General features: G+C 38.4%; 3 protein-coding genes and 3 non-coding genes across 6 annotated transcripts; 2 read left to right on the forward strand and 4 right to left on the reverse strand.

Moving 5' to 3' along the window:
- Positions 1-3,478: 3,478 nt before the first annotated feature.
- LOC124863937 (40S ribosomal protein S11) lies at positions 3,479-6,164 on the reverse strand. Its single transcript, XM_047358512.1, has 5 exons — positions 6,098-6,164; positions 5,495-5,635; positions 5,189-5,264; positions 4,064-4,193; positions 3,479-3,676 (listed from the first exon to the last, which is right to left on the reverse strand). The coding sequence occupies exons 1-5, from the start codon at positions 6,110-6,112 to the stop codon at positions 3,553-3,555; spliced, it is 486 nt and encodes a 161-aa protein (XP_047214468.1). The 5' UTR covers positions 6,113-6,164; the 3' UTR covers positions 3,479-3,552.
- Positions 3,764-3,848, reverse strand: LOC124865085. Its single transcript, XR_007037449.1, has one exon. It is a non-coding gene; the product is annotated as a small nucleolar RNA SNORD35 (small nucleolar RNA).
- Positions 4,291-4,376, reverse strand: LOC124865082. The gene has a single exon (XR_007037447.1). It is a non-coding gene; the product is annotated as a small nucleolar RNA SNORD35 (small nucleolar RNA).
- Positions 5,350-5,437, reverse strand: LOC124865083. Its single transcript, XR_007037448.1, has one exon. It is a non-coding gene; the product is annotated as a small nucleolar RNA SNORD35 (small nucleolar RNA).
- Positions 6,165-9,147: 2,983 nt separating the features above from the next.
- On the forward strand, positions 9,148-13,681 carry LOC124863939 (apoptosis regulator BAX-like). Its single transcript, XM_047358513.1, has 6 exons — positions 9,148-9,258; positions 9,639-9,687; positions 10,774-10,932; positions 11,052-11,187; positions 11,411-11,515; positions 11,620-13,681. The coding sequence occupies exons 1-6, from the start codon at positions 9,228-9,230 to the stop codon at positions 11,716-11,718; spliced, it is 579 nt and encodes a 192-aa protein (XP_047214469.1). The 5' UTR covers positions 9,148-9,227; the 3' UTR covers positions 11,719-13,681.
- Positions 13,682-16,778: 3,097 nt separating this feature from the next.
- Positions 16,779-20,969, forward strand: LOC124864490 (apoptosis regulator BAX-like). The gene is made up of 6 exons (XM_047359286.1): positions 16,779-16,876; positions 17,386-17,434; positions 19,703-19,861; positions 19,980-20,115; positions 20,207-20,311; positions 20,573-20,969. Exons 1-6 carry the CDS (start codon positions 16,849-16,851, stop codon positions 20,669-20,671), a joined length of 576 nt encoding a protein of 191 aa, XP_047215242.1. The 5' UTR covers positions 16,779-16,848; the 3' UTR covers positions 20,672-20,969.
- The last annotated feature ends 779 nt before the right edge of the window (positions 20,970-21,748 follow it).

Raw genomic sequence — 21,748 nt, forward strand, 5'->3', positions numbered from 1 at the left:
AAGAAGGACTGGTACATGTCACAAATTAGATAATCAGGAAAGAAAATTATATGAAAATACCGAAGCAATATCTCAAGACATCAGCCAGGAAGTTAAGGCTTGGGTACAAATGGTTCCTCCAAACTGACAATGACCCTAATGATACCACCAAAGTGGTTACAAAGTGGCAACTTAATCAATATTTTGGAGTGGCAATCGTGATCTATCCACAGTCCAGCTCAATCCATGTAAAGCCCATAACATTAAAATCAGATTCACAACATTTTAAAAGACCGATGAAATAAGTTTCTATTCTTAAGTACATCATCTATAACTTAGAAAAACGCTCCATTTAGTGTTTTACAAGCCATGAGGAACCTTTTGAGTTTCTAATTACCATGAAGGCACATATACATCAGCTGATGTACCCAGTGATACTATCTGGCAGCACTAAAAGCAATTATCCATCACAATTTGACAGAGAGTTGGGTCTGTTTTTGTTGTTCATGCTTTTTTAAGGAATAAAAAGCTCTGGCATCTAAAAAAAAAACAGTATATAGGAGCGTAACTGAACTCATGTGGTGGGCCTGCTGGGCTGTCATGCCCCCCAGGGTGTCTGATTCTGAGAAGCGCTGTTATTCAGAAAACATACTGAAGAAGCCCTTCCATCCTCCTGCAGTGTCTACAATGTTGGAAGAAGCTGGGAAAGCCCCCCAGACAAGACAGGACAATTTGTGACTCAATACTTAGACTCTGTTTGTGTAAACACTGCAGCATGTGTAGAGGAGCATATAACTTAAACAAAAACCAGTAAAATTTGTAATTGAGAAAAAAAATGTTTGTTATACTTCTCAAAGTACAGATGCTCACTCTGCTAATCATTAAATGACAGATCTTCTTTGACCACTAAGCTCACATTAGTCACTTTCTCCAGCTCACATCATCACCATATGGTCTACATTTACTGGAAGATTAGGATAAAACATGAACTACCTTTTATTAATAGATGTTTTGCCATGGTACTCCACAGACAGACGGTGCTGGGTGGAGGTGGGGGTCTGACTGATTCCCATACAGACAAAAAAGATCTCTTGTCAAGCAGAAATAAGGGCACATGCAAATTAATCAGCTGACGCAGACAGGCGTGAATAAACTCTGATCCGGGCTTGTTGGGCATTTGCATGTGTTTAACTGGATCTCAGACGCTACCGAGCATCAGCAAGCATAAAACTGCACAAAGGAAACGGGTCATAGAATTATTAGATTTATTAGATGGTCTTTCAATAGGAAAGGTTCAGGTAAATAAATAATAGACAAATTACAAAAGCTTACCTGCCATTAATATCTACCATAACTTTTTGATGTGTACCTAAATGGTGGAGAGCCATGCTTCAAACACTCTCTCTCTCTCTCACACACACACACAGATATTATGTCTTTCTATCATTAAAATTACTTTCCAACGAATTAATTTTCCATTCATTTCCATGGCCTAACCAGTACATTACACTATATTGCCAAAAGTATTTATCTGTATATGAATTTTGATGTCATTCTATTCTTAATCTGTAAGGTCCAATTTGTTGATGGATCCACCGTTGCTAGCAATAGCAACTTTAACTACTATGTAAACATTTTCCACAAGTTTCAGGAGTGTGTTCATAGTTACATAAGAAAACCACAACTGGACCCTCCGCTTTAATTAATCTCAAAGGTGTTCAGGTAGGTTGAGGTCAGGACTCGGTGCAGGCCAACCAAGTTTCTTCACACCAAACTTTATATACCTTCTGCCACTGATTTAGTGGTGTGACCCAGTTCGTTTGGCAATGCAGTGTACCAAACACTAAACCTTACCTTAACTCAATTCACACATTAGTCTTAAATTTAACCCAACCCAAAGGAGCGGTGGGTCCTCACGTCATGTTTAAAAACCACGTCCTTACACTGTGCCAAATGCTAGAACACACTCACATTCATACACACACACGCGCACACACACACACACACACACACACAAAGACGATTATCAGCTTGCATTTATAAAAATGTCAACCTCAAAGAAAATTAGTTGTCTTTGTTATATCTGAGGTAGAATTAGTTGCTTAAACCAAAAAATATATAAATTGGTAGTATTGGCAGCTTAACATCTTAACAAACAAGTATTGGTTTTATTTTAAAATAATATATCAAAGTTCTTGAGCTTGATTGTGAAAACCCATGAGCTGAAACAATCTAAGATGGAAAGTTTGCTTTGCCAACAACGCCCTCTGCTGGCACCATTTGCAGATATAGATTCTTACAAAGTTTCTAACCACTAGGGGGTGGTTCAGTGCACATAAGCGCATGATGTTTTACATTATGACGTGTCTAGAGTTTTATCCAAGCTCACTGCATTTTGTGGAGCTGTGCTATGTGTTTTTCCGTTTACCATTTGCTAAACATTTTGAAGCTGCACTCAATCTAACAATCAGATTTTAATATTTTACTTTTCTTTATAGTTGACCTTTAAAGGTATGGATAAATTAAATTTTACTGAAATAATGGAAAAGTTAAAAAAATGAGCATGTATTTATAACTTTCAGATGTGTCTTACCTGATATTCTTATATTACAGTCATGGAGTAGGACCATGGCCATTTTTAACCAAAAATGTTACTCTAGCATATTTGCTTGTTTTTTGTGGTTTTATCAGTTACAGGACAGATGGCAGGATTAGTCATCCACAATATGCATATGGATGGGGAGAATGTAAATGAAAGACAAAATGTGTTAATTTGTTTTTACTGTATTAGAACTAGTTTTAGACTGATACTATAAATCCATTAGATGTTTCAGCAGTGAACTAAACTACAAAAAGTATATTATGAATATAATTGCTGTCCATTCTAATAAACAAGGAATTATGTGTAACCCTGATTGTTTCATGCTCTACAGGATTGACAATATTAATTTTATAGGCTATTTCTAAAACTAATATTTAATAAATTCAGCAAATTTTACAGCATTAAATTCAATGAGTCTAACTTGACCTACTGACATATCACTGAAATCCAATGACAATGATCCAAAACCATCCATCCCCCTTTCAGCCCTGGTTGACATATTTTCAGAACTGGTTTTAAAGTCTCTTTTATAAAAAAAACTTGTAAGGGTAGACAAGCTAGTGCAAAAGTCTACACCTATTTTCACCATGTACAATATATATATATATGCTTGGCTTTTTGGTAGTCTTTTGTCTTCAATTGAGTGACATCAGTTTCATTTTATTCAATTTAGTGTGAAAAACATTGCTTTAAATCGGTGGCTCATCTTCCTGCATGTTTTATATTGTATCCCTAGTCCAGCACGCCTTACTCAAATGATCAAATTTATTCCCACAACTCACCAAGCTCTGCACAAACATGTTATTGATCCATTCAATTTCTATTCTTCCTTTGGCAATAAAACAAAAACAATAAGGTCACACTAAAAGTCCAAGACTAAATTAAGGCAGCAGAGAACACGCTTTAAACAAGATTTTCTTTATTAGACAGTGAGACAAGTTGCTCAGTGGCCATCCTGTTCATAGTCACGCCTAAAACTTCTGGAACTGTTTCTTGGCTCCAGCAGCCTTGGTCACTTTGAGGACGTTGAACCTCACAGTCTTGCTGAGGGGTCGGCACTCTCCAACAGTCACAATGTCTCCAACTGTGACGTCTCTGTACAAAAAAGTCAAAAGAAATGTTCAGGCCAGGACACATGTTTAACATAACAGATCAATGGTACCACCTGCAAGGGCATGAAATAAAACTGCATCAGCGTTTGCCAAAGGCAATGTCGTCAGAGCTTCTTGAGCTTGGAAGACCATCATGAGAAAAAGCATCATTTGCAGTAAATCTGGATTGTTTGCACAGCATTAGCATTTAGACGAACATGCCCTGTGTATTAACAATGCTGTCTGTAGACAACTAGAAGACTTTTCAGGGGTTTCACTATAAGCAACAATATTAAAACAAATAACTGTTAAAATCAAATGGGGAAACCAAAAGTCACATAACCTTTCTTAAGCTTTAAATGTTAAAGTGAGAACGTAAAAGGTGTGTTACCTGAAGCATGGTGACAGATGAACAGAGAGGTTCTTGTGCCTTTTCTCAAAGCGGTTGTACTTGCGGATGTAATGCAGGTAGTCACGTCTGATAACAATGGTCCTCTGCATCTTCATTTTGGTCACCACACCTTTGGAACACAAACGCAGAACTTAAAATTTGTGCCGACAATGTAGACCTCAGTTAAGTCCGCACTCTGGAGAAATGACCATTTTCACTTTTGTCATTAAACTACATCAGTGTTGCCAATAGGCATTGTCGTCAGAACCCAGATGGGCTTGGAAGACCATTGTGAGAAAAAGCATCATTTGTAAGATAATGACAAAGGTGAAGTCTTTGTACAAACTCCATCCTACAGCTGTATCTTTAAAAGGTAGACTGTATCCCAGAAACATTCTGAGCCTTAAGTTAAGCAACACTGTTTTGTGAAGCCAATACAGGTTTATGAGACCAAAAAATATTTAACCTGCAATTACTTGATTGCAGGTTAATTGGCTGGGTTGTCCAACCAAACACAAGATTGCAGTTTAATCAATTATTTAACCTAAACATATCCAGAACCCTTCATTGTCCACTTTCTACCTAATTAATGTCGGCAAAATTGCCATTGGTTTCAGTTAAGGTTTTACTGTGATATAACCATGCTTTATTTACCTGAAGACATGTAAAATATTTTCAATTAACCAAACAATCGCTAAGATAATACTTTGAAGCGTAAGCTAAATTTAAAAAATGAACTGATCTTTTAGTTATGCAAATGCTCAAATTAATCCAAAAAGAATTTGGTCTCTAAGAATTTAGCTTGAATGTTTGCTTGCAAGAAAATGGAAGCTGAAAGTACATTTTATGGCAGAATATTCTGTCATTGTGTTTAAATGTTGTGTTAAAATTTCCTGACAATAGCAACCTTTCAGCTATTTAAAATGGCTAATACAAGTCAATTAAGAGACCTTTATTCTAACCCATAAAAAGTTAGAACATTCCAAGATTTTTTACGACCAAATGCTAAAAATGTATGTAATTTGTATCGCTCCTTCCAGATATATTATTTGTTTGGATATACAACTCCTTAAACATTCTGGCCAACTTAGGTATGTGTGCCGGTTCACTCAAAAATATTTTTACCCGAGAGGATACGGCCACGGATGGAGACATTTCCAGTGAAGGGACATTTCTTATCAATGTACGTGCCTTCAATTGCCTGGAAATAGAAAAAAAAAGAAAGTTATTAGTGCAGTAATCATTCAGTGACCTCCTCACAACCACCAAAAATATAATAAAAATAACTGTTTGCATCAGTGTTGCTGCCAAAAGGCATTGTCGTCAGAACCCGACAGGTTTGGAAGACCATCGTGAGAAAAAGCATCATTTGCAAATTATAATCGTTAAGAAATATTACAGATTTGAACAAGTTCAGAGTAGGTTAATTGCCTCTCTTGGAGTTTTGAAGCCAAGCCCGACACTCTTGTGGTAGCGGGGGATCTTCTCTTTGCCCTCCTTGCCACCATCAACAGCCAGAACGCGTTTCTTGTTCTGGAAGATTGTGGGCTGTTTCTGATAAGCCCTCTCGGTCTGCAGAAAAAGGACACATTTATAGGATTTAAATGACGCAACGAACACCAGCCACATTTACTTTGCATATCTACAAACGGCTAAACTAAATTAGCACAAATCGGCTTCCTGTTTCTGCAAAGATTGCCACAGCCAACCGCTTTAGTGGAAAATACCATATAATATATAATGATAGAAGCAGTATAACTGAGAATTTAAAACATTTAAGATGGTAACTTTAACTATTGACCATAACCAACTCATTGGCCTAACAAAGCTAGCATTCCGGCTAGTATAGCATTACACGAGGGTATGTAGACCGACAGCAAATATCAATTGTAAACTCGTAGATTTTATTATAAATGGCTTTGTTGCATAACTAAGGTCAATACTGTGCCGTTCGTGTCATTTTATGTGGCAGTTAACTTTGTTCAAATGCATATAAATCGATTTAAATTCACCACGCCGTCTTCAACTACATACCTGAGCATCCGCCATCTTTGCCTGCCGAGTCGTGAAGAGGCCTGAGCATGCGCGCAATGGGCGGAAGAGGACGGAACGCAGGAAGTTACGTTTCAACTAAACTGCGCAAAATAAAAAGCTGCGTAAATTGATTAGAAACACAAAATAAAGCTTTGAAATGTCTATATTTTTAAATTATATTGCGATGTTTAACCGCCATTATTGTTTATTTTATTTCTCATGATTGTATTCGTGAGGGAATTATGTTTTTTTAATGGACGACTTAAACAACAGTGACACCTGGAGAGGCGTGACCAGGAGGAATGGCCTCCCCGATCTGAATCCGAGTGGGGTTTCGTTATTGGACTTCTGTGCTAGTCACGGATTGTCCATAATGAACACCATGTCGATGATCGACTTTGTTGTGTTGTCATCAGACCTTCAGCCGAATGTTTTGGACACTCGAAGACTCTGGAGAAGGAGTCTTTTCAGCTGTGGTTGGCTTGTGGGACTCCCAAGGTGACTGACGGGTGCCGTGAGGCCAAGCTTGGGGCATGTTGGGGCTGTCTTGGTTGACATGCTTCTTCAACATTGCGTGGCGGTTGGGAACAGTGCCTCTGGACTGCAGGGTGGGGTGGTGGTACCCCATTCTTAAGAAGAATGGCCAGAGGGTGTGTTCCAATTATTGGGGGATCACACTCCTCAGCCTCCCTGGTAAGGCCTGTGCCAGGGTATTGGAGATGAGAGTCCTGCCGATAGTCGAACCTCGGCTTCAGGAGGAGCAATTTGGTTTTCGTCCCGGCCGTGGAACACTGGACCAGCTCTACAACCTCTGCAGGGTACTCAGGGGTTCATGGGAGTTTGCCCAACCGGTCCACATGTATTTTGTGGACCTGGAGAAGGCATTCGACTATGTCCCTCGTGGTGCCCTGTGGGGGTGCTCCAGGAGTACGGTTTTGGGGGCCCGTTATTAGGGGCCATCCGGTCTCTGTGTTTGGTCCGCATTGCCGGCACATAGTCGGACCTGTTCCCGGTGCAAGTTGGACTCCGGCAGGGCTGCCCTTTGTCACCAGTCCTGTTCATAACTTTTATGGACAGGATTTCTAGGCCCAGCCAAGGGCCGAAGGGGTACTAGTTCGGGTACCAGTGGATTTCGTCCCTTATTTTTACAGATGATGTGGTCCTGCTGGCCCTCTCTAGCTAAGACCTACAGCATGCACTGGGGCGATTCGCAGACGTGTGTGAAGCGGCTGGGATGAAGATCAGCTCCTCCAAGTCCGAGGCCATGGTTCTCGTCCGGAAAAGAGTAGCTTGTCCTCTTCAGGTTGGAGGGCAGTTCCTTTCTCAAGTGGAGGAGTACAAGTATCTTGGGGCTTGTTCACGAGTGAGGGGAGAATTGGGGGGAAGAAGGACAGATGGATCGGTGCAGCTGCCGCAGTAATTGGGACCCTGTGCTGGTCCGTTGTGGTGAAAAGAGAGCTGAGCTGAAAAGCGAAGCTCTTGATTTACCGGTCGGTCTACGTTCCAACCTCACCTATGGTCATGAACTTTGAGTCATAACCGAAAGAACGAGATCCCGGATACAAGCGCCTGAAATGAGCTTCCTCCCTTAGAGATAGGGTGAGGAGCTCGGCCATCCAGGAGGAGCTCGGAGTAGAGCCGCTGCTCCCCACACCGAGAGGAGCCAGTTGAGGTGGCTTGGGCATCTATACCGGATGCCTCCTGGATGCCTTCCTCTTGAGGAGTTCCTGGCACGTCCCACCTAGAGGAGGCCCAAGGAACGGCCAAGGACACGCTGGAGGGACTATGTCTCTCGGCTGGCCTGGGAATGTCTTAGGCTCTCTCCGGAGGAGCTGGAGGTGTCTGGGGAGAGGGATGTCTGGGTGTCTTTACTGAGTCTGCTGCCCCTGCAACCCGGTCACGGATAAAGCGGAAGACAACAAGTACAAGTACGACATAAACAAAAAGTGTAAAATCTAGTATCTATAAGCAGAAATCCAAGAAATATTACAAAAACAACAGGTTTTAAATGGAAATAAATCTTAATGTGGCCTACTTTGAGATTTGAAGTTGTGATTTTATATGTGACAAAATTATAAAAAAATTAAAATTATTTTTGAAAAGATTCCCAAACGGTTTACATATCATACAGCCCATGATTTAACATATTGTTTCCAACTTAACAACCTGTTTTAACAATGTGCTGAGCTCGATGTGTTTGTTTTTACTGCTATGTAATCATTTATTTCTTATTTCACCCATTTAAATTAAAGGTACAATTGTGACAAACCTTAAGAGACTTTACGTACTGGAAGATTTTTTCTATATGAACGGATCTCTTGGCATTAAAACATCTTTTTGAGCACTGCAAATAGATGTATTCAGCAGGGTGACCAAATATTATTTACTTTTTGTTGTTTTTTTTGTTTGTTTTACTTTTTGCAATATGCACATTCCAATAAATTGGGAAAAGGTCAGTAGTGTTGTTGCAAAGAGTTACCACAGAGTAACAGCAAAGAGAGTTATACAAGATAGGGGAGACATAAATAAATAGCGGGGGCAGGTTACAAGCTGCAAAATTGGAGAATTGGAACAGTAGGGGTTACGTCATCGACTTGCAATCCCTGCACCGTAATTGCAACATCAAAAAGGGAGGGAACCAGCGCTGTTTTCACAGTCTTCCGCTGCTAAAAAAAAACTATTTCAAACTGCAACAAGCAATTGTTTTGAGGAGAAGAAAGTGCAGGAAGCGACGGAGGCTCATACACCAGACTCTCGTCGTGCCAGTGTTTGTTTGAAAGGTAACTTCAGTGTTATGACCTACTGACTGCCCAGAGTCACTCTGAACCCAGTGGTATCTAACAATGTTTAGCCTGGAAAACCAGTAAAAAAATATATTTGTCGGCTTGCTGTCTAAAGTTTACGCAGTTCTTATTATTCTGATTTGATGGCTGGTTACGTTGATGGCTGTGATTGGTTTTTGCTCAGAACGTCATCTGCAGCAGTGAATTGTGGGTAATATACGAACGTATATATATATTAGCGGATGTGGGGCACAAAGGGGGCGGGGCTACGCACTCGAACCCATCAACGGGAACGCGCAATTCAGGGACACAAGGGTGGAAGTGCGGATATTGGGACAGGGCCGAAGATGGCATCGGGAGGAGAAGGAGGGGATCGAGGTAGAAGCTTCTTTAAAGGCTTCTTTAGAATAAAATATTTTCTGACAGTATTCCCAGTGCTGGATGGAAAAAAAACCCAAAACCGACAATTTGTCAATCGATTTAAGTTAGATTTATGTCTACTTAATTAGCTTTTAACGTATTGTGTACTAATGTTGCGTTTAAATGTAGAAACAAGTCAGATATATAAGTTAAACCAGTAAGGACATATGTATTGACAGTCAACTTGACTGTCACTGAAAAAATAAGTTTTTTTAACTTGTTTAATTAACCGTAAACTGTAGTTTCAGTTTCACTTTTAATTCAAACTTGAGTTTGACTTTAAATCAGCTGTGTGGTCGTTTGGATAATGTATCTCATGTCTGATTTTTGTCTTTCAGGAAGTTTTAAAGATCTTATAGTGGAAGAGCTATCTCTGTTGTTAAAGAAGTAAGTCACCGAATTTTCTATGATTACACAAAAAATTAGGATGCGCAGAACTGTGATTCTACTGTTGCAAATGACTTTTTTCTAAAACATTACAGTAATTTATAATTTTTTTAGTCGCTTGGTTGTGTTTCCTCTGATTTGATGTGTCATGTACAGTAATTCCAGCTCCCGTTGGATTCCTGGTTATTGCCAGGCAGACAGACTTGACACATCTTATTCATAAAATAGACTGCTCGAGTGTCTCTGTGATCTACTTTTTCCTTTATAAATGAAATCTAGGCCTCTGAGTCATTATTGTGTAGCTGTGATTTTAAATAGTTATTGTATCAGGCATAGTATGCTGTCATTGAACGATTCTGAGAATGGTTTTGAACATGGATATGTTTACTGTTTTGGTTCTCACGGGTAAGGCATTTCCAAGTGTTATAATGAGTAGAACAACTGTGGGGGATTTGTGTTGAGAATATATCCGTCTTTGGTAAAATTACTTGAGGATTTGTCACGCATTCATGCAAGGACATAATATGGAAAGTCTCCTTGTCTCCTGATAGCCACGTTACCTCAGCGACAACCTAGACCATGACAAAAAGAACTCAGTGCACAGAGAAATCTGTGTCCCTTGACTAATTGGGACTTTTATTCATACTGTAATACAGGTGTGGGTCAAGTAGCCTTGGTGCATGCAAAGTACAAGATTAAACGTTCAGTTCTGGATAACATCAGGAAATGGTCCAAAAAATCTTTTAAGCTTTTTCTTTTAGGCCGTTCTTTCTATTAAGACTCATGAAAATGTGGATCAGGGCAGATCCCAGTGCATTTAGCGTTATAAGTTTAGGGTGCACCATTTAGTGGAGATCGAAGCAGTCTTGAGCATATAAAAAATTTGCATTAGGACCAGCCATGAGGCAGGTAGTTTACTGTTTAAAAAAACAACTTTTTTTAAAAAGCGCTGGTTAGATTAAACGTTTTGATACAGCTACTTGATCTTTTTAAACAACTTCACAAACTGTAACTAGTTTCCTTCCAACACAGGCAATATGTCTTATCCTGTTTGCATGATCTACACCCACCACCACCCTCTTGCAGTTTCATCTGTAGATGGCTTCAACGACATGGATTCGGTGATGCTATCATGATCCAGGAAGTGCTGAATGCAATGAAGCTCCTTAACCCACGTCAGCATAAAGTCTCTCAGGCTCTACAGGACATAGGAGATCAAGTGGATGGAGATGGAGGGCTAAGAAGGTGATGATCCCTTTTGGTAGGGCTGTAGCTCTAATTCAAACACAAATATAGCATTTTTAAAACTAGTATTGGAATTTATTATCTTGATCCTAAATCCAATATTAATGTTTTTTCCTTAGGCTAACAAACGACCCATCAATCATTCCCACAAAAGAAGTGTTCCTGAAAGTCGTCTGTGCACTGTTTTCAGATGGTAAAATCAGCTGGGGCAGGGTGGTTTCTGTGTTCTGGTTTGCCTGTCTACTTGTCATGAAAGTAAGTGGGGCATTTAGTCTCTTTTCCTGTAGTAGGGAAATATTCCAGCAGTACATTTTAGCATTAAAGCTATTTATTTTTCATCCACTTTGAGTTTTACTTGCAATTTTAGAAATATTATTTGATGATTTGTATTTTTGTTGACTTATGTTCAGGCAAATGTGTTAAATTAAACTGAACTAAATACAATCGATTTGATCATCTTTTCCACACATCTGGCCAGGCACATGAGAACAGAATCTTTGACATCATCAGAGACATAATCACCTGGACCATAGACTATTTCCGGGATAAGGTGATCAACTGGATAAAGGAGCAAGGAGGCTGGGTAAGGAGCTCACTACCATATTACTTTTGAGCACATCACTAATTGAAGTTGTTGAGTTTTGCTCTTAAAAAGACGGTTCATTATATTCATGTGTGCTTTTGTAGGAGGGAATTTATTCCCACTTTGGCACTCCCACATGGCAAATGGCAGCAATTTTCCTAGCTGGTGTGCTCACCACCCTTTTTGTCGTCCAAAAGATTTAAGAGGTGTGTGAAGAGCAGAAAGGAGAAATATTTGAAAAACAACAACTGGAACAAAACAAGAAGATGATGGGGGAACGCAGTAGGTTTGGCAGAGTAAACCGGTCAAACAAGAGAAACTTGTATACAGGAAATAATTGGTTGTCTCCCATATGGCCACAAAAACTCTCAGGATGGCACACCAAAATCACAATCAATGAATGCCTTTGCAAAATGTTGTGATGTACTATTACTATAATATAGGAACTACAAAAAAGCCTATCATAGATCATTTGTCTTTTGTTTTGTTTTCACTACGGTAATTTATATTTTAGACTGACTAGAAATGATCGTTTAAAGTTTCACAGCCTATAAGTATTTTCAGTAGTTTTATTTTAAAAATATATACATATTTTTTTCTTTTTACAAAATTAAAACCATTACAAAATTATTTACAGATGTGGCAATTGGGGTGACCTATGTTACTCCCCACTGGCCCCACTGACTATGCCACTAACTAGAAGTTCTCCTGTTTGCATGTACAAAATCAGAGGGATGGGCAGGAGTTTAGACTTAAATAAATAATTTTAACTTTGTCGTTTTTACTTGAAAAAGCACAGTTTATATGGATGCTTGAAAACTTTAATAATGTATTTTAATTTCTTTTATTTACACTTTTAGTAGTGCTTGAATTTGCATGTTTCTAAATTTGGCTCACACTTTGTTGCACTTTGTTCTGTGAGACAGCCCTATCCAACATGCTGCCAGTTGATGTAAAGGTTTGTAGGCACAGTTGATTTCTCTGAAGTGTGCAGTCACTGACACCTTGTGAGTTTTTACGCTAAGCATTTGTTTAATTACATAAATACATTACTCTTATAAAAAGTTGTTATCCTCTGACACTCTGACTCATCCATTTTTCCTATGGGTTGTCTGACTGAATGGTTGAACCTGTTATGCAAAAGTAATGAGAGAGGACACCCAAAACTGTTATTAAGTGTCGTTAAGTTCTTCACAATATTTCAGTACAAAAAAGCTGTCAGCCATGTATAGCCGATGCTGCAGCATAGTTCCAACAACATCGCCCTTAGAAACATAATGCTGCTAAAAGCTCGTCATCATCCTGGGCCAAGTTCTTTCTAAATATAAGCTTTCATTTGCAATATTTTAGGATATTAATAAAAATAAAGCCATTGTTTAAAGGCAGTATCTGCATCATCTTGGCATGATTTAATATCCCCCTGTGTAAATAAAAACAGATTGATGTATTGCTCACTATGTGTCTCTGGTGCATACAATAATTTACACACCAAAAACAGTTAATCAACATACCCTCTAGGTGTTGCCAATGGGCTCATGATTATAGAAACGTGCATGTGCCTACCAGGAAGTTTGCTCAGAGCTGTGGATATTTCCATGGTCGGTTCATTATTGATACATCTAAACCTTGAGTGGAAAAGGGTGTATGACAGGTTGTTCTGGGGCCTTGCTTTTAGCATTCAGTTAGTGACGTATTTGGCTATTCAAATATAAAGTTTATTTTTAAAGCATCTGGTTTGATTAAACAAGGATGTGTAGTCAATAGCTTGGGTTTTCATGCATTGTTTAAATATCTATAAATGACCTAATGTCACAATCACCTTTTTGTGTATATGTATTTACATGTTTTTAGTGTGTGTGCGTTGGGGGGCGTGGATGATTTTTATGTTTTTTTTTTTAATGAAGTCATGTGTCATGAACTGATATTTGCTTTGAGCTATGAAAGACATGCTGTATGCAGAAAAAAGAAACTATCATATATTAAACTTATTTTTGATAGTTTTTTTCTGATATTAATTACTACAACTGCTGCAACATTACAGTCAGTGCTTACTGGTGATAAGATCAACCTTTTATTCCAAAGTTTCCACATTTTCTATCTTTGTAAGTCTGGAAAATGTCTCAAGTGATGTTTCAAGTTGAAATTAAATATACAGTATATACCATATTTCTCGTTTTGTTATGTGCATGCCGTATTTTTTACTTAATGGAAATTTAAACTTTTAGGCTGCTTTAGCTTTTCGCTTGATTCAACATCGATTCAAGATAACTTAAGTATTCATTTACTTTCAGAAATGCAGTTTTAAGTGTAAAACGATTCTTTAAATTGGACAGAGGAAAGACTGAGGCTTATTAGAGTTTTTATTTTATTTAAACCTATCTAGGATAATAGGATCGCATACAAATTAAGCTGAAAGTTTATTAAGATTTCAAACCCTAATCAAATATTTCCGCTAGGGTTTGTTCTGACTCCAATGAGCAGAAGAATTATTTGAAAGCAGGCCCAACATTTTTGAAAAATAGTATCTTTTCACATGAAAAGGACCTCCGATTTCACCTTGAGCTTAAGTTGCAGGAATTTGTGAGTATTTTCACTTGAATACGTAAAGGAAAATAGTACCTGGCGGCTACAGGGCACCGCTAGGGGGTGCTATAACCCCCCTGTATTAGACACAGCACTTCCGTAGCATACTACAAGAAAATAAAGATATTTCACTTTTAAAAACAAAGGAAGCTCATTCCAGGCGCAACAAGGACTGATCCTATCGAGTTTTAAGAAAAGAATACATGAAAGCATAATTAACCAACTCAAGTTCATGTTTTGACATTAATCTTCCTGGTATGGAAAAATTCCTCAGATATGAAATAATACCTACTTTTGAAAGCATACTAGATGTAATCTACACATCTAATTGAACTTTAGTTCCACTCAGTTTGTTAAAATAGTGCCAGATTATAAATAGCATCCCTTTACGGGTCATATTTGAATCCAGTTCGGTATAAACTCAGTACAGAACAATTCAATTTCTAAAAATAAAATATAATCAGACAGTCATATTCAGATCATATTCCATACATTGCAATTTGTTCTCACAATGCTACAATTTCACCATAGGCTTGACCTCTGAGGAACCTGCTGTGACATAAATCATGGCATGATGATAAGTAAAAACATTCAGAGGTTATTGTCCTTGTTTAATCTTTTTAATGATTTCACACCAAGCACAGCAGGTTCAGTCTAGTCTTTTAATCAGTTGTGCAGAAAAGTCTAGCTTTCAAAAATCCAAATGTTGCTGGTATATAAATATACCAGGCAACTGCTAGCAAAAATTTGAGGAAAGATGTGAAGTTTTGAACAGGACGGCTGACAAAAGGCAGCCCGGCCAGAGTATAACGTGCACCGGAAACAGGTACTACTTTAATGCCAAGGTTGCCAAATTTGACTGTTTCCAGCCCAAACACAACGTAAAACTCGCCCATCTCGATAAATAATAATTATGATTAATTAATTATTGAAATAATCGTCAACTAATCTAGTAATCGAATAATCGTTAACTGGAGTAAACAGACACTAAAACATGCCATTTGCTGAAAGAACAACCCACTTAGAGCAGTAATAAATTAAAAATAGTACAAACAATGTATACATTTGGCATTTAAGATGAAAAACCCTTTTCTGTTGGTAAATATGCTCTATCCAGAACTTCTCATGACAAAGTTGTATCTTCACCTGATTCAAATTCTGTAAAAAAATCTCCTATAAGCACATTTTGCTATCCGATTATTAATCCAAAAAATAGTTGACAGATTAATCATTCAGTCATTTTCTACCGCTTATTCCATAGCAGGTCGTGGGGGAGCTGGTGCCTATCTCCAGCAGTCTATGGGCGAGAGGCGGGGTACACCCTGGACAAGTCGCCAGTCTATCGCAGGGCAACACACAAACAACCATGCACACACTCATTCATACACCTAAGGGCAATTTAGAGTGACCAATTAATGCCTAGCAGCCATGTCTTCGGACTGTGGGAGGAAGCCGGCGTACCCGGTGAGAACCCACGCATGCACGGGGAGAACATGCAAACTCCATGCAGAAAGACCCCGGCCGGGAATCAAACCCAGGACCTTTTTGCTGCAAGGCAACAGTGCTACCAACTGCACCACCGTGCAGCCCACAGATTAATCAAATCAAAAACCAAATAATTGTTAGTTGCACCTAAGGTTGGGCGGTTGGACAAATTTATCGACCATTCAAGCTAGGTTGAGCCTCCATGTTTTTTTAAGGGCAATATTTTGGGGGGGTTTTGGCATACAGGTTAAGGGCAAAACATAGGCGTATCTAGTTCACAAACACGTGACAATTTTAGCTCTGGATCAGCACCCCATTCCTTTTTGTATATTTTTTTGTATGTTCCCCTATAGCATGATGCTGTCTCTCAACATCAAGTCTGAAGGATGCAGCCCCTGAATTTGGACACAGTTATAGCTTAACAACAGTAAAGGCCTTGTAGCTAAGTTGAACTCTTAACCCCATTTGGGGTGTTTACAATTGTTGTTGATCAATATTGCTTCACAGGGACCGTTGATTAACAAATGACAATCACTGATTGATGATGTCAAGTTTAACACATTTTCTACATTAAAAATATATAAATATGTGTGCAAGTTCTTACTTTTCTGCCATACAATGACAGCTATTGTAATAGTTGTCATTGTATATTTTCCTATGATCCTTTCTTAAAACCCACCAATGTTATGAAAAACAGCCCAAATTTTAGCAACCCGCCCAAAACTATTTTTTCCAGCCCAATGTGTTCAAAAGAAGTCAAATTGGGCGAAAATCCGCCCGATCTGGCAACACTGCCAGCACCCCTGCAGGGCACCAAGAGGGACACAAATATCTTTTCTAGGTCACATGAAAACAGAAGAAGTCATAAAATTATTTTGATCTTGGTCTCCTTTATTTTGTATATTACAAAACAATTCATTTTAACAGTGAGGTGTAGAGTTTTTTTTTTAATCAATTGTACTAAATTAGCTTCTTTTTTTTACTGAATCACATAAATGCTATTGTAATTGACTGAAATGTACTTGTTTCTCTATTTAAAATTAGTTATTTTGATTTGCGTTTTACTTGTAATGAACGTGCAGCCTTCTGATTAGGATTCATTTCATCATTGGAGTTGTGATGTTGAGCATATATGCGGTAACTGATGCGGAGATGACAGGGAGTGACTAACCTCTTGACCATCACAGTCCCATCAGCATCAAAGAGGAGCTCAGAAGAAACATGAAGTCACATGACTGTGCGGAAGTAGGAGGCAGAAAAGCAAAATGGCAGAAGGAGGTGGAGGTGATCAAGGTACTGGCTAGGATCCACTATATTCTTTATTCATCTAAGCTGTGACAGTATTCATAGATGTTTGGTAGATGTTGGAATCCGTCCGGATTAGCGGGTTGCTTCAGTATTTTTAGTTTTAGGTTGATCGAACGGACGCAAACAATGTTGCCTTAATGATGCTAGCTTAGCAAAACCGCTACGTGTTAGCGTTGAGGCTGGAGGGTTTTCTTCCTCTAGAGACTAACACCGGAACAAAGATATCTGGACATTACTTTTTTGTCTATTTTCACCAGTTAGCTACATGTTACTGGTTTAAGAAGGAACCAGTTGAAATTATTTAGCTAAAACTGACTCATTGGGTTTAAAATGATTCCATTGTGCTCTGGAAGTCTCATCTGAGATATCTGTTTTGAAGTAAACATCCCGTTAACGAGGAAGTTTAGTCGCTGGACATTTATGTAATGGGATTTTCACAGTGCTGATGTATCAGCATTTAAATGATGTTACTCATCCTGACTTTTGTTTCTCAGGAAATTCAGTGGATCCGATTGTGGAAGTGGGAGCTGTGTTGTTAAAGGAGTAAGTACATTTCACACCTGCCTTGTCTTTTCTTTCAAAACTGTTTAAATGAGGAGGTTACTTTTTAATGTAGTCTGTTTCAGTTAAGTACTTCATCCTGTTGTAAATTAAATAATCTGATATATTGTGTTGCAATTCGTCATTCCATATCGACATCAACTTAACATCTGGTAAACAAACTTCACGGTTCACAGTAGTTTTGATGCATTTTGCTGCTTTTAAAGAAATAAATACCACTGAATTCCCACAGAGGAGTTTTTAACTGAATTTCTGTTTAAAAAGTGGCAAGTCTTGCACTCATGTTGAACTTGTATCAGAAAGTTAGGTATAACTCCAGGTGTTGCCATGGATGGATGCTCAAAAGTAATAGTGACTGTATTACTGGTTGACTTTTAGGAAATTATCCAAAAAAATGATCCGAATGTGTCATAACGTGAACTAAGTAATGTGAGCCACAGAAATTTTAAACTTGATAAGACGACCAGTCAAAATCTACAAAGTGAGTAGATTACAATATAATTCCTTGTACAACAAAGACACACAGGACAAAACAACCACACACACACACACTTATGCCTAAGGGCAATTTAGAGAGACCAATTAACATAACATTCATATTTTTGAGTTGTGGGAGGAAGGTGGCGTACTCAGAGAAAATACGCATTGTGGAGCTGCACAACAAACCTAATTATAGTTGTCATCACCCAAAAGACATTTCGGAAGATCTGTTTCGCAATTATATTTCAAATGCAATGCAGTCACATTTATTCACTGCTCTTGATGCTTGTAGCCAGCATAGGTTATTTTTATCTTAAATGTGAAATCTAATGGAAAGTGGTGCAATCTCGATGAGAAAATAAAAAGAGAATAAAATAGTGGGTCAAACACAATCAGTAGGTTCTCATGGCGATATTCAACAAAATGTTAGAGCCACTGTAGGAGTGTCACAGTCCTTTGCAGGCAATCAGATGAGCAATACATTAGTCACCGGTGATCGAAGTAGGTGTCATTTCATTGCTTTTTTGTTGAATGCCAATACTGAAAAAGAGTAGATGGAAAAACTCTCTAAAGTACTCCACACCAAAGAAGTCCATGAATGACATTTTTGATTGTCAAAATAACATTTTAGGTGGCTAGTGTGAATGTTTTTAAATTAAAATTACCATTAAAACTGGGCCCTGACTGGCTCCGTTGGTAGAGTCGGCCCTCCATGTGCAGAGGCTGTGGTCTTCAGTGTCTCAGGCGCTCTGTTTAATAAAAATATTGTCTTCCAAAGAGCCGTGCTTGTTAAAACCAGCTGTTTCTTTTTTATCATGAAGCAAGAAAGGTATTTCTCTCGGTTTGTCGGTTCAAAAGTCTGTCTGTTACTAACTTCTCAGGTTTTCAGGTCTACGAGCATTCAACACCCAAGGCTTTTTGTCTATAACAGTTCAAGTTTCTACTTTGGTAAAAGACAGCAAAGGAACTTAAACAAAGCTTCCAGCAAACCTTTTCAATGCAAGTCTGAAGTATATATACTGCGCTATAACTTGCAAACACATATTTAAGGCCTTTAAAATTGTTAAATCTTCTCCTTTGCTAATTAAAACACAATAGTGTGCAGACTGTAATTAATCTCTTAACATAATCTTTAAAAAAAAGTGCCTGCCAAATGTTTTATAAAAACAAAAAAACAGTAATGTTTCTAACATTTATGTTGCTGGCTTCACATTCTAACAAGACTGCTGTCATAATACTGCTAACCATGATGAATTCGCCCAATAATTCCGATGCAAAATGTTTATATCAGTACTCCTCTTAAATAAAGCCAAATAGGTGACAGTTTCCACGCTTTGAAATGCTGTAAAATAAACCTCCAGATAAGTGCCAGCAGATGCTCGAAATGACATTTTATTTTATTATATTTTTGCTTTAGGAGAAGTTATTTAGTTTCGTATTGGATTTTATTTTGAATTGGATTCGGGGTCAGTTAACAAACTCTCGTTGCTATTTTTTCTTTGGTGTTTTTAAGAGATTATAGAAGATAAAGAAAGAGATAATCTTTCAGTTTTAGACTAATGTTTGAGTGTGTTTTAATTCTGGGCAGTAGGTCATTGTTTCATTCAAACTGTTATGTTTTTTTTTTATTATTTTAAAGTGAGGCCGTCTGTGCTGTACATAGCCTGCTACCTTAGAGTCGTATTTTGTGTTGTAATTGTAGCTACATTATTATTTTATAGTTTCTAAGACTAAGTGCGAGACATTTTACTGTGGTTTGCCCCTGAGCAGTTTCATCTACGAGCGGATTCGGCGGCACGTGGACGGTGATGCCGTAGTGAGCAGGGAAGAGCTGGATGCAACGGAGCTATGTGACCCAAACCATAAAAAGCTCGCTCAGTGCCTCCAGCAGATTGGAGATGAGCTGGATGGAAATATGGAGCTACAAAGGTAGATTGGGTCTCCACATTCAAACAGAAATACTACAAATGTTTATTCTTTCTTAGTCTTACTGTTTATTTACTAACCTTCCTCTCACAAATGAAGTCAAATCTAATGTTTTCCGTAGGATGATAGAGGACTCTGCCCTCAGCCCATCAAAAGACGTGTTCATGAAAGTCGCCTTTCAGATCTTTTCTGACGGTAGATTCAACTGGGGCCGGGTGGTCGCGCTCTTTTACTTCGCTTGTCGACTCGTCATAAAAGTACGTGACGCTCCCTCTGTTGTACCTCTCTTTGTGCATTATGGATTCATTAGTGGATAATAAACACTTTTTTTTTAAACATATTTTTCAGGCACTTATAACCAAAATTCCTGAAATCATCAGAACAATAATCAACTGGACCATAGACTACCTCCGGGATCATGTGATCAACTGGATAAGGGAGCAAGGTGGCTGGGTGAGGAAGTAGCTTACAAATGCGGCTTAAGCACATCATTAATAACATTTGTTTAAAAAATTTTAGACCCTTCAGATTCTTTACATTTTGTTTCCATGAAACCAGTTATTTCAGTAATTCTCCCAACTTTGATCTTTAAAAAAATCTTCCACTATATTAAAGAGCTATTGATCAGATCTGAGGTGGTTTAAAACTTTTCCTTGGCGCTGTGTCAGACAGGCATTAGTTAAGTGTCTCCATAATTGTTTTTTTTTTTTTTAGGAGGGTATTCGTTCCTACTTTGGGACACCCACATGGCAGACGTTGGGGGTTTTCCTGGCTGGTGTTCTTACCACTGTTATAGTCATTCGCAAGATGTGAGGGCCATTTGAGGAGCAGGGAGGAGAAAGATGGGAAGAGCTATGACTGAGGGAACAGGAACGAAAAGATGATCGGAGGGTCAACAGAAACAAGTTGAGGCAGAGTAAAAAAAAAAAGCTGAGCTAGAGGAACTCGTACATGGAGAACCACAGTTCCTGTGAAACTGGGAGTTGGACTGGAGAAGCGCTGTTGTACCTGTGACCATTGTGCCGCTGAGGAGGAGAGCTGTGCATGATAATGCACAAAATCAGAAGGATGGGGAGGATTTAGATTTTAATAAAGAAGGAATTTTGCATAATTTATTTTTTATGTGGTACAAAGTCACTGCACTCTGTTTTTAACCCTAAAACTAAATTTCAGCTGGATGAAGAGGGTTGTCTCTGTTATTTTAGTTGTAGTGATCTTTGTTTCTTTTTCATTTTCATCATCATGTCTGTATGCTAGCCAGTTTTCATTCATACGTATTTATGAGTAGTCCCTGATGGGAATCTTCAACAAACTGCCGGCTACGGACGAATTAGATGGTGGTCACGTTGAGTCGATTTAATGTAATGTTTTTGCAAACAATTAAGTTAACTAAAAAGTTCCAAGTCCGTTCAACCAAGTATGACCATTAGGTTTAAGCCCAGTTCTTTCATCTCCCTGTCCTGTCATGAATCCACAGCTTCTTATTATTTCAGGGACTAACAAAGAGTGCCTAATCAGTAAATTGTGCTCCGTTTGTTTACATTTGAAATGAAATATCGAACTGTTGTTAGACTCACTAAAAATGGCTGGATAAATTTAAACCTTTACTGTTTTGGGGTGTTTTGAAAGCCGTTACAACCTTAATGTGACTCCTCTTAATATATATATATATATATATATATATATATATATATAAATAAAAGAAATTGGGTCTGTTTTGTATTTCCAAATCAAGCCATGTGTCATGAGCCAACAGTTGCTTTGACTTACGAACAAAGTTGCACTGCGTACACAGAAAGCAGTAGGCTGCTTACCTCACTTTTGACACGTTCAGAGTACTGTATTTTTGCGACAGTTATTCAAACTGCTGCAACATCGCGCAGCAAAAGG

This window comes from Girardinichthys multiradiatus, chromosome Y (genome assembly GCF_021462225.1).
Source record: "Girardinichthys multiradiatus isolate DD_20200921_A chromosome Y, DD_fGirMul_XY1, whole genome shotgun sequence".
In the NCBI taxonomy this organism is placed as follows: domain Eukaryota; kingdom Metazoa; phylum Chordata; class Actinopteri; order Cyprinodontiformes; family Goodeidae; genus Girardinichthys; species Girardinichthys multiradiatus.

Coding starts and splice junctions, on each gene's coding strand:
- LOC124863937 (XM_047358512.1), bottom strand. Junction 5,265..5,494: donor GCTTCAAAACTCCAAGAGAG/GCAATTAACCTA, acceptor TTCTATTTCCAG/GCAATTGAAGGCACGTACAT. Junction 3,677..4,063: donor CATCTGTCACCATGCTTCAG/GTAACACACCTT, acceptor TTTTTTGTACAG/AGACGTCACAGTTGGAGACA.
- LOC124863939 (XM_047358513.1), top strand. CDS start 9,228: ATGGCATCGGGAGGAGAAGGAGGGGATCGAG. Junction 9,688..10,773: donor CTATCTCTGTTGTTAAAGAA/GTAAGTCACCGA, acceptor ACCCTCTTGCAG/TTTCATCTGTAGATGGCTTC. Junction 10,933..11,051: donor GGAGATGGAGGGCTAAGAAG/GTGATGATCCCT, acceptor TTTTTTCCTTAG/GCTAACAAACGACCCATCAA.
- LOC124864490 (XM_047359286.1), top strand. CDS start 16,849: ATGGCAGAAGGAGGTGGAGGTGATCAAG. Junction 19,862..19,979: donor GGAAATATGGAGCTACAAAG/GTAGATTGGGTC, acceptor TGTTTTCCGTAG/GATGATAGAGGACTCTGCCC. Junction 20,116..20,206: donor CTTGTCGACTCGTCATAAAA/GTACGTGACGCT, acceptor CATATTTTTCAG/GCACTTATAACCAAAATTCC.